Raw genomic sequence first — 16,515 nt, forward strand, 5'->3', positions numbered from 1 at the left:
ATAACCGTTGCTTTGCCTCCCCGCAGCTCTGCAATTCCTCTTGCGACACAAATATTTCGGGTGACCAACAGATGCTGACTGCCTGCAACGACGCCTTCCAAGTCAGGTTATTTAGGAGCGCCGACTGAAATAATGACGCTTGAGCGAGGCGGAATGGTGACTTGTTCTTCCAGTACATTCAAGGCATGGTTTCCCGACGGCGTGCGCGGCGGTAGTGCTTCTTCTGTGGATAACGTAATCGACTGTGTTCTTAGGTTTATGACAGCACCATGGAGGCATCAGAAGTCCAAGCCAAGGATGACATCTCTCGAACAGTGCTGTAGGACTACGAAGTCTGCAGGATAAATACAGCCGTTAATGGTGACTCTCGCTGTGAAGATTCCTGCAGGCATTACGAGATGACCTCCGGCTGTGCGGATTTCAGGGCCTTCCCAAGCTGTCCTAACTTTCTTTAACTTCGCGGCGAACGACCCACTGATGACGGAGTAGTCGGCTCCAGTATCCACGAGAGCGGTCACACTGTGGCCGTCGATAAGAACAACGAGGTCGCTAGTTCGCCGTCTCGCATTATAGTTAGGGCGTGGTGTCGGGTCACAGCTGCGTCGGCTTGTTCCGCTGCTTCCATGTTGTGTCGTCAGGTCACCTTTGGTAAGTGAGGTTTTGCCGTCAGGGCTTTGCCTGGTTGGCGTTGTGTTCAAAAAGCTCCGTCGCGGCGTCGTCGTCGTCGTCGGATCTTCGGTAGCTTGTCGCACAGCAACCGCACCTCCATCAGTTGCTGCCCTTAGTTTCCCTGATACGGGCTAAGAGACCGGCATTGCGTTGGGCCAGAGTACTGCCGGTGGTGTGGTGACGTGCGGCGGCTGGGCGACGGCGAACGGGAAGGGCTTCGTGGTGTCCAATGAGTTTCTGTCAAGTAGTCGGCGATGTCACGTGGCCGCTCTCCTGGTTGTGGACGCGGTACATTGACGGCGAAGCCACACAGTCTCATCTGTCGGTACTGGCAACGGCGGTATGTGTGTCCGGCCTCGCCGCAGTGGTAGCAGAGGGGGTGGTGGCCAGGGGTGCGCCAGACGTCAGTCTTCCTCGGTGCACTGCGCTGGGCCGCCAGTGAACGATATGACGTCGGTGGGGGTGGTGGCGGCGGTGGCGTCTGTCGACGAAAGTGCGATGGGGCGGCGTTTTGGCGTGGACGGGGAGGAGCGTTGTGGCGCACTGCAGTGCCGTAGCTCATAGCTTCCGGCTCGGGCAGCGGTGCTTGGGGAATTCGAAGCGATTGCCGAACTTCTTCTTGCACAATGTCGGCGATCGAATCCACTTGAGGCTGCGCCGAAAGCAACAGCTTGTGCAGCTCCTCCCGCACGATCGCTCGGATCGTTTCACGCAGGTCTTCGGAGTTACTGGCTTGAGCAGCAGCACATTCTGAAGTCAGGCGACGATTATACTGTCTGGTGCACATGTCCAGGGTCTTTTCGATAGTGGTCGCTTCGGCTACAAATTCTTGGACGATAATCGGTGGATTTCTCATCAGTCCCACGAAGGGCTCCTGTTTGACCCCTCGCATGAGGCAACGAACTTTTTTCTCCTCAGGCATGTCTGGGTCAGCGTGATGGAATAGCCGGGTCATTTCTTCCACGAAAATGGCGACATTTTCATTTGGTAGCTGAACCCGGGTCTCTCATAAAGCAGTGGCCCTCTCTTTGCGAGCGACGCTCGCGAACGTTTGCAGGAATGCGCCACAGAAAATATCCCACGTTCGGAGTGTGGACTCTCGATTTTCGAGCCAGGTCCTTGCGATGTCTTTCAAATAGAACAACACACGACGAAGCTTTTCGTCATGGTCCCAGTAGTTGAGGGCGGCCACACGGTCGTTTCTATCCAGGACTCCGGGTCTTCGAACGATGACCCATGGAAAATTGGTGGTTCCCTGGGTTGATGCATGACCATCGTGGGCTGGGATGTTGTCGCTGCAGTCGTGGTCATGGCCTTGGTCTTCCGGGCCTTGTCTTGTAGAAGCCCGTACTCCGGTGGTAGCCATTGCTGTCGGCGGCTTGTTCGCTGCTCCTGGTTGGCATCGGTGTCTTTTCCGCGATGTGGGCAGGGTTCACGCCTTGACGGGGGCGTCCGGTACATGAACGAAGCAGCACCTCTACCAGATGTCACGGGGTCGTAACGTGGCCAAAGACAGGAGACTTTATGTCGGGATTTAACTGTTTATTTGGGTGAACGTGTGCCCGGTAAACGGAAAGTTCGATTACAGTAGCAGTGAACGGAGTGTCGGCCGTCGATCAACTATTGACAAGCGGCGAAGCCCGTCGGCATTTATACTTTTGCCGTCGATTGTTCTAGCGCTATCGCTGGCGGTGGTGTAGGTTCCAGAATAATCTGTACTGTACGCAGAGTGGGCGTGATCTTATGGAAATGATCTACTACAGTCCGGAAGCTTCTTGAAAACTGCAGGCGCGGTTTGCGCTGAGAATTGTGTAGTGTTTTGGGACGATAACAAGACTTGGGAAATGGAACGCGTGGCAATATCGATGAATTCGTTATATGGAGGTTCGTTATAAGCAGGTTTGCTGTAGTAAAATTTCAGGCTTAGTAACGACTATATTAGCTCGATTGTGTATGTCACCACGATTGTAACACGGGGAGTGACTTTTCATTGTGTCCAGCAAGAAAAATTAAAATTGAGAAAGTTATGTCAGAAATGACTATTGTTGCGTCCAACAACAACAAAAAAAGACGATCGTTAAGGCAACGCTAGACCTGTGAAGACATGAATGTTCTAACACATGGTATTTGAACTCACCTATGCGATGCATTGGACTTTCTTTATGAAATAACCCTCTGCCGAGCAACATTGCTAGGTTTAGAACTGTCAGTTCAACACTGACCGAAGGGCAACAACTGCACTGTTCTGTGACAAAATCAGCGACACATTTCTTCAACGCAAAGTGGTCGCCGTGACAAGGGCCACGCAAACCTTCTTGATGGAGCATGAAAAGGAGCTCATGCTTGGGCCACTATGGCAGTTGATTGCCTCACTGACATCGACGCTTCGAGCAGCAGCTGATTTTTTTCGGCCGTCGAAATAGCACATCTCTTGAAACGGCTGTCACACAGAGCCCGACATGTTTCTATTGCAACTGAAGGGAAATTGAAATGCCAGAAGGCATCAAAAAGTACTGAGACTGCCTCACAGGACATCATAAAAACAAATGCAAAGTGTCACAAAAAAGAAGCAAGGAGAAGTTTTGTTGGCTTGTGCTGAATCCAAAATGAATTTGGCTGGTGCCTGTTGGCAACATGAATTGTGAAATGGTGTGGTGGTTCGGGCGCTGTCAGACACTGATAACCAAGACAAGAACAAGAGATAGGTCTTGACTTCACACACAATTATATGCGCTCTGAACGGCCAAACAATACAAATATGCTTTAGTTCCTAAGCCGCATACTTCTAAATCTGCACACACGAGAATGAGCGCTTCCCGAGGTAAATGTTGTTTTGACGTCATTCACAGTACCATGAAGGTTTCAACAGGCAGGATCACAATAAACTCATATGAGCCTGTACGATGAACCTGTGCAACTGCACTTGAGCAGGGATGAACTGCTTGCTCTGGACCTCATAGGCCACGTTGCGCGCGATGTAGCACTGAGGCCACGAATTCAGCTTCGGGTTACGATAGGCCCGCCTGTACGTGGAACCATGACCACAATTTCCACTGGTTGTGCCGGACCCGCTTGGATGTGGCCACAATCTCCACCACTGGAATGGGATCAGCTGCTCGCTCGTTCCCTGCAGAAACAGCACTGCTTTTTCGGGTCAGGAACACTCTCTCGTCCCAATTGGCCTGGTACACCATCTCGGTTCCTCAGGTCAAATGATCCGTGCTCTTGCTAGCTAGCTGTCCATTCTCCGGCGAGTTGATGTCCGCTAGCTAATGCGCACCTTCGCCGTCTTCAGTTTCGGTTGGGTTTTGCTATCACAAATGGTCAAAACTGCAGACGTGTTGAGTTTGGTGTATCATTTCGCTTTTTAGACTACTTGAATTTCAATGTTCATTTCTAACGCCAAGGTAAACTTAAGGTAGCAAAAACCCTGTAAAAAAATTCACGTTACTTTCCAGCAAATGCAGTAATAGATCTCCTTCTTGACGAAAATGTTCATGATGTTCTTTTGAACTTTTCTGCCTTCACTGTGTCTCAATAAAGTGCCGCGGTTGTCTTGCTCATGTTGCTGGCGCGACGCATTCACACTTGGCATCAAAGGGAGAAAAAGTGGCCAAACTCAATTCACTTCCTTCGCTGCTTAAGAGGCCAGAAAATCGTGCTGCGAAGTCGACACGAAAAAAATCAGTCCTGAAGACGTCACACTCGAGAATTGAAGCGAAAACGCCAGAGGGGCCGCAAAACCTCATCCGCGCCTGTCGAAAGTGTTCACATTTGTTTTGCCCCTCAAATACATTCCACCACCGCCATCTTTCATGTGATTCCTATATCAGAGGGATCAGCCACATTATTCTGCAAATAAAGGCTCAGTTGAAATTATGTGCTTCGTCCTGTCTCGTCTCTACCTTGTTTGTTGCTTTTCGCACCAATTACTGTCTGCAGTTTATAATAGTCCAATTAACCTCTTATAATTATACGCAGCTGCCTATCTTGCTTTAGTTCTGGAACGACAGCTGCCCATCCAGTAGTCTTCACTGATTGGACCACACCTTGACTGACCAGCCTCTGCAATGACTCCTCACACAAAGCAAAGGGTGCTTGAAAAATCTGGGTTTGGCATCTGGCAGCACCGTAATGCGAGCCTGAACCCCACGAAACTATGTGAAAACGCTTCTTGAAAATAGTCCACGGCTTCTTCGACATGAAAAAAATTACTTACAGATTTCTGATTCCCAACTTGAATTGCTTCATCCGGCTTCTGCGAAGCATGCTGGGCACTGCCCTTTTACTACAAACATGTTTCTCCTCCTCCACAGGCTTCACAGCAGCCGCAAACTTACCATTGACTGTGTCTCTACAAACACTCTCAAGTGTACATAGAATTGTTCCAAGGCGGCCGGTGGGAACAGTTGCGTGAACCTGGTTTCACTGGTGGTGGAGACGCTGGCGCCTGTAATAAGTTCTATTTCTAGCGGCATGCCATTAATAATAACTACAATGCTCATCGGTGTGGGCCCGGCTGCCTGAAGTGCCCAAAGTCGTACACTTCCGACGTTTCACTAGCTTCAAGTGCCCCACACACTTCATACATGGTGTTCTTGTGCCTTGAATTTGTGCAACACACCTATCTGTTTACTAACTCGCTATCACTCTTGCGCACTCTTGCCAGATGCCCTTGCTGCCAACATTTGTAGCAAATTGAGTTGACGTGTTGGCACTGGCACACTTGATGAGAATTATCGCGGAGGTGATTCGCGTTATCCTGGTTGGTGTTGAAAAGAGCAGAAGCCATGTGGCAGAAATTGTAGTACGAGGTCTTTGTGCCATGTGTTGTGTCTTCGAAGTTCATTCAAGGTGTTTACTAGTAACCTGCCTCCGTAGTGCGATGCACTCAGATTGATGACCAAGCAAGGCAGGGCTTATGAGTTTTCCTTTCCAGGGCCATATGGAGAGCAAGATGATGAACAGGTCTTCATTCAGAAGGTTGTGCCTGAAACCGACCAGCTGTACGTGCGCTTTGCTTCATCAGGCAAAAGGTGAGCATGTGCAGTAGTCAGGAACGTGCGAAAGGGCACATTTTTGCTGCATAGTCTTCGCTGCTCCATTTACAAAGTCTTTGTGTGCTAAACAAGGAAAAGAGCATGCAAGACCCACAGTGTTTTAGTGGTGATTGCTTTGTACTATTGGCCAGAACCCTTGGATTCATAGGATTAAGATGGAAAAAATTCACACCATCTTCCCAAAGGGAACTCTGACGGGATGTGAAGCAGCGAGTGGTATATAGGGTGAAGCGAGAGAGAGGTGACACGTACTGACATGTTTCAACGTGTACATTAGACGTGCGTCAGGTTTATTCTGCGTGAACCGACGAGTCAGTGGTGTAGCGAGAAGTAGTAGCAGCGGGTGTTTCGGGCGAATAGATGAAGCAGCAGCTGCGGGTGCTGCAGTGAGCTCGCAGCAGGCGAGAGAAAGAGTGACATCAGTGCGTACTGCGAGGGGATCGTGACATCAACGTGCAGGTGTGGTGGGACTTACTTGGCACCACTCCAACACCTGCGACGAAAGAAATACATTGTGGAATGTTTGTACCGATGTACGTACATATGGAATTACACACGCGAGTCGAAGAGCTGCTTCGAATTTAAAAGAAACACACACGGCTGCCCAAGACTTCTAATTGAACCATCTTCCTGCCTTCATTGCCAGCAACCCTCATCATGCATCACTCAATACTGCCATTTCTGACTTGTAACACCACTCCTCTCTGTAATGATGCAAATGGCATTAATAGTAATAAATAAATAAATAAACTGCCTTTGAAAAGAAATTAGAACTACCCAGTTGTAATTTTTACTATTTCAATAAGCATTGGGCATTCCAATTCCTGAATATTTTAGTGCAATGGTGTCACTAGGACGAAAACAGCAGTCGGCTTCTCCAAGGTGGAAAATCTTGGTTTCGCCGAATTTGTGGCCAGGAAAACAGAAACTGGAAGTAGAGCAAGCACCGCACGCTGTACACTGATGTCTGCGCGCAGAGCGCCTGTCGACAATAAAACTGACAAGGGGTGAAGCGAGTCGTCATCTATGCATGTTCTGTCGAATATTCCAGCGTTATCACCAGTGCCTACATAAGTTCTAGAAGAAACTGTGATGTTTGCGTTATGCACATTGAAAGGTTCTAAGATTATCTTAGTGGTTCTTAGCCGTTTGGAGCAGTTTGCTTAAGGCAGCGCTTACACATGGAATGAGACGATTGCAGAATATGAGAAAGGAGTGTGGCATTGCCCTTCTTCTGACTAAGGCAATAAGGCGGTTACTTTAACAGAAAATGAAAGTGCAACAATAAAGCAAGAAATTACAACAATAAAGTAAAAATTGCAGTCCACAGGTTCTCTAATGCACGTAGAACGGTTTAAGGGTGCACAACATGCCTGACTTCGGGCAGCACACAGTGCCATTGAGAGTTCATAATCCAATGTGGGATAACCTCGTAGTCTAGAGCACCCAGATATTGAAGCACCTTGTACGAGTCAAAGTATCATTCAAACAGTGTTCGACCAAGTCCACATCATTATATTGGTATCCATACCAAAACGCAGTCTCTATGCTGGTATTCCATGATGAATCGCTGAAGATTGTAATGGCAGTTGTCAGCTGTCTGTCAATTCTGGATGCATAGATAGGCAAGCTGTCGAGCTTTTTCAGCTCTTTGCAAATAAGTGGCGATGTTGAGATTGTCTTCATTGGTGGTAGTGGCATCAATTCGTCCAGCATCACTGCTGGGCTTCTTTTGTAGACCAACTTGTTTAGCAACAGCTGCATTGTTTCTTGCACTGCCGTGTTGAATGCAAAAGTCATGTACAGAAGGAAGGATGGCATCCCACGTCTTGTGCTCAACGTCGAAGTATAGGTCAGCATGTGGTGATGGTCTTGTTTACACGCTCAGAGAGGGCACTATTCTATAGACGTTGGACTCCTCCAGGTGGCGCTAAGAAAAATGCCGCCACCAGCGCACCCATCGCCGTGCCGACCATAAATGGGTAGTGCGAAGAGAATTGTCCGTAAGTGAATGTGTATAGGCCGTTCTTTATCGTTGGTGTTCAGGTACGGTATTCTGAAAATCAAGGACCTGGCAAGCCTCTTTCTTCAATACAAGCTCGTTTCAGAAAAGTAGGAAGCTCATCAAAACGCACTGCAGGTACAATGCAAAATATTTTTGTTACTTTGATGTGCCGCAAGTGAGCTTCGCATATTATCGAGCTCGAGGAAAGCACTCCAACGTGGGTTCTGTAATGTCTGAATGGGTTAAACTTGAGCATACACATGATGCTGAAGCGTTGAAATGCATACACGAGCAATGTAACGATCAGTAGTGTGGAGCACCCGTAGTCTGGCATGAATGGCCCTGGCGATTTCTGTTTTGCAGTTGCATTCTCCATCAATCTCTCGCTTCCTGTGCATTGAACTGCTTTATTACGCATGCTAGAATGTTCTGTTCACGATTGCTTTTCATTTGTATGAACTGCTAATATACAATGAAATGCAAAACCGAGGCCTCTGAGATAGCTGTGGCAATCGCGAAAACCAATGGCAAGAAAAATCCAGTTGTGGTCGTGATAATTTTGCAATTTACCTGTGTGACGTATGCATTTGTATTTCCTAGTTAAAGCCGGACTTTAGAGTCTTCAAAGCTCTATGTGCATAATGCCGCATGGTGGCGACAACTTCAGATTATCTGTGGTCGCGTCGTGTGCAATGCTTATCGTTCACGTCACCTGTCTGCTGTTGCACAGCGTGTACCGTGGTCAGAGGCTTTGTTAAGATTCAAAATCAATATTACCGTGATTCTCCGTCAAGGCTACTTAAAATAATAACAGGTGACCTATATTATCCTACCTTCTCATGTGACTGGCTGTGGAAAACCCCAGTAATTCGCTTACCCAACACATTCAAAATCCAGCGATCTCGCAGTTCTGCTTTGCGAAAGCTGCGGAAATCTATAACACTGAAGTCACTTGTGTCCGTGGCGATTCACAACACAACAGTAGCTAGAGTGGGGTCTTGTTTCGTGGAATGCGGAGCTGTTGTGCCGGCTTTTGTTTTCACCGTCATTCTGGCGAGTGAAGCAGCAAGCACCTCATGGCGGTTCGGTGACGTGTCTGACTAGCGAAGACGAAAATCGTAGCTCTTTTTCCAAGTGTTCGTTGCACAAATACACCAAATATTTCACTGAATCGGTGTTTCTGTAGGTGCAAATGCTGTAGGTGCACCTGGTTGCACAGTAAACTGTGCAAGAGAGTCGGGCTTTGCACTACTCAAAACTGCGTCGGCAAGTGGCGTCGATGTCTGCAAAACTCCAGAGTCTGATATCTATGGGTGGTAGGCGGTAGTCCAGCGGTGGCTTGTTTGGCTGTATGCCAAGATCCCCTGAGTTATGCCAGCAGTAAATGTTGTAGCTCTGTCGGTGGTGAGTAATTATGGGGCACGATGACGCAAGACAATGTTTTCAAAGAAGAACTTTGCTACCTTGGCGGCACTGCCTCTAGGTAGAGCCCTTATTTCGACGAAGCAGGTGAGGTAATTGGTAGCCACGATGACCCCTTTATTACCAAAATCGGACATAGGGAACAGCCGTAGTTGGGCCGTACCAGTTTATTGGAACGGTTGGTGGGGTGGTTCAATCAGCTGAAGAAAGCCTGCTGGCCTTGTCAGTGGTGTTTCGCATTGCTGACAGTCTCGGCATGTCCTCATTTAGCTAGCCACATCCGCGGCAAGGCGCGGCCAGTCGTAATTGGGGGACACCAGCAGCACTTTTGGCCCTCTCCGATGTTGACCAGTCAATGTCCCCAACCAGATTTCGACACCTACCTGAGCCTTCCGATGTCCAAACAAGACCAGCTCGAAGTCCTGCTCCTGTAATTAAGGACTGCTTCTCGTCGTCATCAGGAATTTGTTAGAATCCAGTTGCAAAACATTGTATCATAACGATAATTAACAGCACAAAAAGAACGAGAGACAAAGAGAGGAGCACTACACCAGCGCTTGTTTTGTGTAGTTCTTTCTTTTTATTCTCTCGCTGTTAGTTGTTATTAACTTATTATGTGTCTGTACTTACTGGCCCAGCTTACCAGTTTTTTTAATCGAGCCATAGCTGTAATGTTTGCGTTATGCACACAATCGCATTGAAAGGTTCTAAGATTATCTCAAAAGTTCTTAGTCATTCAGCACAGTTTGCATGAGATATCGCTCACACGTGTATAGGGCTGTTACAAAAGTTGCAAAATGAGTGTGGCAATATTCAGCCCATATTTAAGGTGATGGTTGCTTGTGGGGCTAGTTGGTTCATTTGAACACATATAACAGTGGGTAAAACTGGAAAGGACGACGCAAACAGAATGCAAAGGGTACCGACCTCAGATACCAGGTGTAAATATAAGCACAGAGCTAGTGCGAAAAGCAAAGAAATAAAGCCACAGAAAAAAAAAGCAATCAGCATATAATGCACTGGGTGATTACTTAATCTGTGTTGTCCTTTCCAGTTTTACACACTGTTGCATTTGTCTGTACTTAATACCGTTTATTCGAAGGAGGAATTCTCGCGGTCATAAAATAACTGTATAACCACTGCCCACAGTAGATGATGGGACGTCATCCTATGTCATGTGAAAGTGTAAATGTATGCTAGCCTTCACTTGCTCTAAAATAATAAAGTTATATACAGCTAGGAAGTAATAAAATGTCACAGCAATTTTTTAGCACACAGTAGAACTCGACGTCCAAAAGCAGACTGTGTCTTAACTATGGTTGAGGAATGGGAGTTTGAATGGCACTTGCACCAGGTTCTAGCAGTTTTTGACAGAAGTTGTGCTTGTCTGGGCTCCTTCGGTAAAGGGCGAGGGAAGGTTCATTTTGTAATTTAGTGTATAAATCTAATCATTCTCACATTAATTTGCTTCATATGGTTGCACGGTTTATCTACATGATGTCCTTACAGCGCTGCAGCCAAAATGCATGATGCTTCAACCCTCAGTCAACTATGGCTGAGAAGGCCTCGTTGCCTCATTGTGTTTTGTAGAGAGCAGAGGCTTTTGATTGGCTGTTTTGCAATGACGTGAGCTGTACAGTTGCGGGGAATGTGGGCTGGGGAATCTAAATGGTGCTTTTATAGCTATCAAATAGAGCCACACAATAAAATAAGTTGAGGTACTGTATAGAGTGCACAAATGGTTGAAAATTTCTAAAGCTTCACAACCCCTTGAACTCCCGTGTCTTTGCTTGTGGAACCAAAAGCATTTTGAATTATTCATAGTAGAGTAGCAGATTTCTAGTGACTGCCACTCTAAGTTGGTAAGGGGTTGCTGTAGCTCCTTCATGTACTATTATGTATGTTCAGAATATATAGTGTCTTTTGTTTACATTGACTCACAGTCATGAATAGCCATCTTACAACCTGGTGGCATGCCGACCCTGGCAACGGTAAAGGAGTAACAAGTATTGACTATCCGGATGCTCAATATTAACCATTCAGATGGTAGTATTAGTGAAGGAAATGAAGGAATTTCATCTGTCTAGCTGAAATGGGGATATCAAAGCACTGCCTGCCAGCATTTCTTTTCATGCCTTTGCTAGTGACAACAAAAGGTCATTGAAGACGACGTCGAACAGCCTGATACACCAGCTCTGAGATACCGGCAAATGGGACAAACTGCAGGCCATACGAGATCTGGCAGGACTTTGTTTTGGGCGATCATGTCAGTGCCTCTATTTTTCAGTGCCCGGGCGAAGGAGCGGATTTTAGTAGAAAGCGACCGTTTATGCTAGTGCGGCGTTTCGCCCTCAAACACTACAACTGGAGTAGAGATGCCGCCGCGTCATCTCTCGCGCGAACGAATGCCGCGGCTGCATTCGAAGCTGCTATATGGCTAGAATTTCGGCTGTATTCGCATTGTTTAAAATGTAATAGAAACTTGGAACTGAGAATAGTGGAGCACTTTTTGTTCTGGACACCTAGCTTATTTCAAAGACATGTGTCATTCGCGACTACTTGATCGAGGTGCTTGCGCGACGTCTTCTAGGCTGATACCAGATAGCTGATGCCAGTAATCCGCGGAAGATTGTTTTGTCACCATGGCGTTTGCTTGACTAGAGTTGCTTTTTGAATAACTGAAAGTCGATTTTTGAGAGAAGCCTTTGCCAGTAGCTAATATTAAAAGCTTCGGTGCCTAATGTCCCCCGATGCTTGCTCTATAATGGCGTAGCACATTATGCGAAAGCTTGGAGTCCATGCACTGAATAACACAAAATCCCACTAGACTGCTTTCAGGAATATTGGCCATCATCCGTTCCCTTTGCAAAACATTACAGTGTAGACCACTTATAACGTAAGTCACGGGAGTTGTAAAAATCTGCACTATAAGCGGTACTGCGTTATAACCAAAGCATGCTTTTTTCGGCCTTTGCCTATGTCAAAAGGGCAACCCACCTTTCAAAAGCAATTTACTACACTTTTCACTCGCAGACACATTCAACACAATCGCAACACCGCACGGAAACAAAGTTCTCAAGTCCGGCATCAGCGGAAGAACGCTGTTATTTTCGTCTGGCGATGCTTGCGAACAATTTCGTCCTCCACAAAGCTTAAGCACTGAAGCGATTTCTCGCTCAAACTGTTTTTAGCGCAGTACATTTTCACTTTAGCGAGGTATTACAATGCGTCTTTGCATGGGAAATCTGGTTCTGGCGTCGGGTCAACATCGTCTTCGCTGTCCGACTCGCCGGCCGTTGCAACCTCCGCACTACAGCGCACCGCTGCGACGATCGCGTCATCTGTGCTCGCTTCCTCGCAGACAGAAAGCTCCGACTCGCCGGCATCGACAAATTCTTGGAAAGTGTCGGTGGCGGTTACAAAGTTGCTGTCACCGAGGCAGGACCACACGTCGTCAGTGTTGAGGGTCTCATCGGCGAGGGACGTGTCGCCCTGCTCATCGTCTTCCAGAGCCTCTGCATTGCTCACGAAGCCTGCCCTCTTGAAACACTTGCTTATGGTATCGGCCTTTACCTGCCACCATGAAGCGGCCACCATGTCAATTGCGCCTCTTAAGTTCATTTTAAGAGGCTGCTGCTGCTGCATGCTCAGCAAAACTCTCTCGCAAATGCGCTTTTTATACAGCGCCTTTACGGTTGTGATGACACCCTGGTCGAGAGGTTGACTTTTTGCTGTAGTGTTGGCAGGCAAAAACTTTAGGTTGACTGCGGTCAACTTCGGCTTGACGTTGTGGGCCGTGCAGTTGTCGACGATAAGCATGACCCGCCGCTTCTCTGCCACTATATCCTCATCAAACTTGCAAAGCCAGCTGGTGAACAAATCCTGCGTCATCCATGCCTTTTTATTCACTTTGTAGGTCACTGGCAGGCACTCTCGCTTTTTGAAGCAACGTGGCCTTGCCGATTTACCTATGACAAAGAGGCGGCACTTGGCGCTTCCGTCCAAATTGGCGCAAAACAATACAGTTATGCGCTCCTTGAGACCTTGCAGCCGGAGCAGGCTTCGCCTTTCAGCGGAAGCGTGCGGTTGGGCAAAAGGTTATAAAATAAACCAGCTTCATCGGCATTATAAATGTCTCTGTCAGTATAGGTTGACAGCATACTCTCCAAGTTCAAGCGAAACCAGACTACGATAGACTCGTCGTCGACAGCGCCGCTTTCTCCGCACACCACTTTGCAGCTGATGCTATGGCGATCTTTGAAACAACGCTGAATCCACCCATTGAGTGGATTGAAGTCATCGTGGCCTAAAAGAGCTCTGAGACACTTGGTTTTTTTTGTTGGAGCATGGGGCCACTTACTGGGATGCTCTGAGCCCTAACTTCGCGGAACCACCTGAACAGCGCTGTGTCCACGTCTTTATATTTTGACGTACGTATCCTCTTCCGTGACAGGGAAGCGAATCTTGCTGCAGTTGCTGCCGCAGTTTGTCCTTGTTTTTGTAGATGGTCGACACGGTCGTGTCGGAAACGCCGTATTTCGCCGCCACTGACGCCTTCTAGGCCACTCTCAATGTCCCTTATGACGCATTCTTTAATCTCCAGCGATAAGGCACGGCGTTTTTTCACACCGCTTCAAGACGCCGCCGACGCCATGGCGGCAGGAGACACGCAACAGACGTGCTCTGGGCTCTCAGACGGCAACGACACGGCGGAGCGCACACAGCAAATCCAAAGAGGCAAAAGAAAGAGGTTGAGAAAAAAAAAAGCATGCTACCGCTTCTCTCCCCCACTCTGCGCAGCGCGCACCCGGATCGGACGCTGCCACGGTCGCCACGGTGACGAAAACACGCTCCCTCCTTCCAAGGTCTCCCCGACTCCCTCCTTACTGTACCCTCTCTTCTCCTCCCCAATGTTGGACTTTTCGCAGGGGTCTCCACAATCGCCCTCCCGCTCACACTCCCAACGTTCCGGCGTGCCGGGAACGTCGCCGGGAACGCCACCGGGAAACCGTGCCGACCGTGCTTCGTTCGCCGATTTTATGGTCGCGCGCCTAAAAACTTCGCGCTATAACCGGTATTTTCCTTCGCGTGCCTACGCAATAAACGGTCGACTTATGCATTGAGTTCTATGGGCGACATATCGGTGGTCAAAAAAACCCTCGTTATAACCAGTTCTGCGCAAAAAGCGGTTACGTTATAAGTAGTCTGCACTGTACATGTGTTGCCACCGAGAAAAACCAAGTGTTAGAATATGACAATCTATGGCATGTTATTTTACCATTTGAGAGCTTAAACAATGAAATCGTTGTGAAATAAACAAGAACAGCTCCATATGCAGTGCGATTTATGCGATTATTGCCTATATTTTGAACAGGTGCTGTTAAAATCTGAAGTTTAATGCCGACTCTCAACTTGAGCCAGGGTGACAGGCATGAAAAATGCGGCTTTTGGTCAGTTGCTTGAGCTTGTCTGGGTATTCGTGGACGGATTGTTGTAGCCTTAATATCCGGCTGCTCAGCTCTGTTTCTTTTTTCTTCCCTCTGGCATCTTAATTCGGTAACGAGCAGAGTAAAGTTGAAAGCCTGTGGGGTGCCCATGGGTTCCCATTCAGCTTCGGGGCGTAATGTTAGCGTTGCACATGGCAGTGATCGCGATGCAGCGTTGTTACTGGTAGACTCATTTGTTGACTGTTGGATGCAGTGCACTCCCGTTTAGTGATACCGATTGCCATGTTGCCAAACGGGACGGGTAGTCTTCAGCCACTGCTACTTATAATCTATAAAATACTCGGGTTATAAATCATGGCTACATATTAGAGTGTGGTACGAGGATTTTTTAGGAGACCAATTATCCTGCCTGATTACTGCAAGCACGCTCTCCTCGAACACCAGCACAAGCTCTAATTTCATTAAACTACAATTGTACGGTGCATTAAGGCAATAACTTTAAATGTCTCATCAAAATCTGAAATTGATCGCCGATGGAGCCCGGCGCCTTCTTTTGCGCCAATGTGAACACGGGTGATGCAAGAAATCATCATTACGTAAAAACGTCATCATATGACGTCATATGTTGTCTAGGGGTCGTGACATGAACGAAGCAAGCAGACTGCAGGTTGAATAATAAATCGTTTAATTGGAGCGAACTTGTGGCTACATAAAAGAAAAGTCAGATTACAGCAAGAACTTAACACTGATAGCGACGAGCAGGGCGTCAGCTGTCGATCAACTGACAAGCAGCGAAGCGTGTCGGCATTTATACCCTTGCCATCGAACATTCTAGCGTTATCGCTCATGGCGACGTAGGTTACAGAAAAATCTGTAAGGTTCTGGAAGTGGGCTCAATCCTAATGAAACGATCTACTACAGCCTCGAAGCTTCTTGCGCTGAACGTAGTGTAATGGGGTGATAATAAAGTTTGAGAAATGAACATGGCACTGCCCCCCTCTGAAGAAGGCATTGTTCCGATGCTTTAACAAGAGACGAAGATACAATAAAAAAAAACAATAAACAATAAGTACAAGCGATAAAGCACAGCAGCAACAACAAAATACAGTCCTCAGGTTCGCACATGAAATGGCTTGAGGCGCATGACATGGACGACTTCTGGTCGAGCACGGCGCCGTTGAGAGTTCGTAATGCCGTCTGGAACAACCTCGTAGTCGAGTGGGCCGAGACATCAAACTACTTCGTACGGTCCGAAGTACCGTCGCAGAAGTTTTTCACTGAGCCCACGCCGGTGTATCACCGTCCATACCCAGAGACGGCCCCGGGCTGGTACTGGACAAAGCTTCGTCGAAGATTGTAACCGCACCTGTGGTCGCCTGCTGATTCTTGATATTGAGGCGAGCGAGTCGATGAGCTTCTTCTGCCCGCTGAAGGTAGGCGGTGACGTCGAGGTTCTCTTCATCAGCTATGTTTGGAAGCATAGCATCAAGCGTCGTTGCCGGGCTCCTTCAATAGGCCAACTTGTACGGCGTCATCTGCGTCGTTTCTTGGACGGCCGTATTGTACGCGAAGGTCATGTACAAAAGGATTTGATCCCACGTCTTGTGCTCGACGTCAACGTACATAGCCAGCATATCGGCGATGGTCTTATTGAGCTGTTCAGTGAGCCCATTGGTCTGTGGTTGGTAGGCAGTGGTCCAGCGGTGACTTGTCTTGCTGTGCCTCAGGATTGCCTGAGTTAGGTCCGCTGTAAAGGCCGTACCTCTGTCAATAATGAGGACCTGTGGAGCGCCGTGTCGCAGGACGATGTTCTCGACGAAAAACTTTGCTACCTCGGCGGCACTGCCTTTGGGCAGGGCTCTTGTCACGGCTTAGCGCGTGACATAGTCAGTGGCTACGATGATCCATTTGT

General features: G+C 47.8%; 1 protein-coding gene across 14 annotated transcripts in view; it reads left to right on the forward strand.

Annotated features, from left to right (window-relative positions):
• The window catches only part of LOC119167769 (SH3KBP1-binding protein 1), a 433,186-nt gene that overhangs the window by 285,249 nt on the left and 131,422 nt on the right, over window positions 1-16,515 (forward strand). For 13 of the 14 annotated variants that reach the window (XM_075865768.1, XM_075865770.1, XM_075865764.1 and 10 more), the window contains one exon: window positions 5,609-5,705. The exons of the other annotated variant lie outside the window; for it this stretch is intronic. In XM_075865768.1, the coding sequence (XP_075721883.1) occupies window positions 5,609-5,705 (97 nt within the window). The remainder of the gene's footprint in view (window positions 1-5,608; window positions 5,706-16,515) is intronic. 14 annotated transcript variants of the gene reach the window in all.

The sequence above is a fragment of the Rhipicephalus microplus genome, chromosome 6 (assembly GCF_043290135.1).
Source record: "Rhipicephalus microplus isolate Deutch F79 chromosome 6, USDA_Rmic, whole genome shotgun sequence".
Taxonomy (NCBI): Eukaryota; Metazoa; Arthropoda; class Arachnida; order Ixodida; family Ixodidae; genus Rhipicephalus; species Rhipicephalus microplus.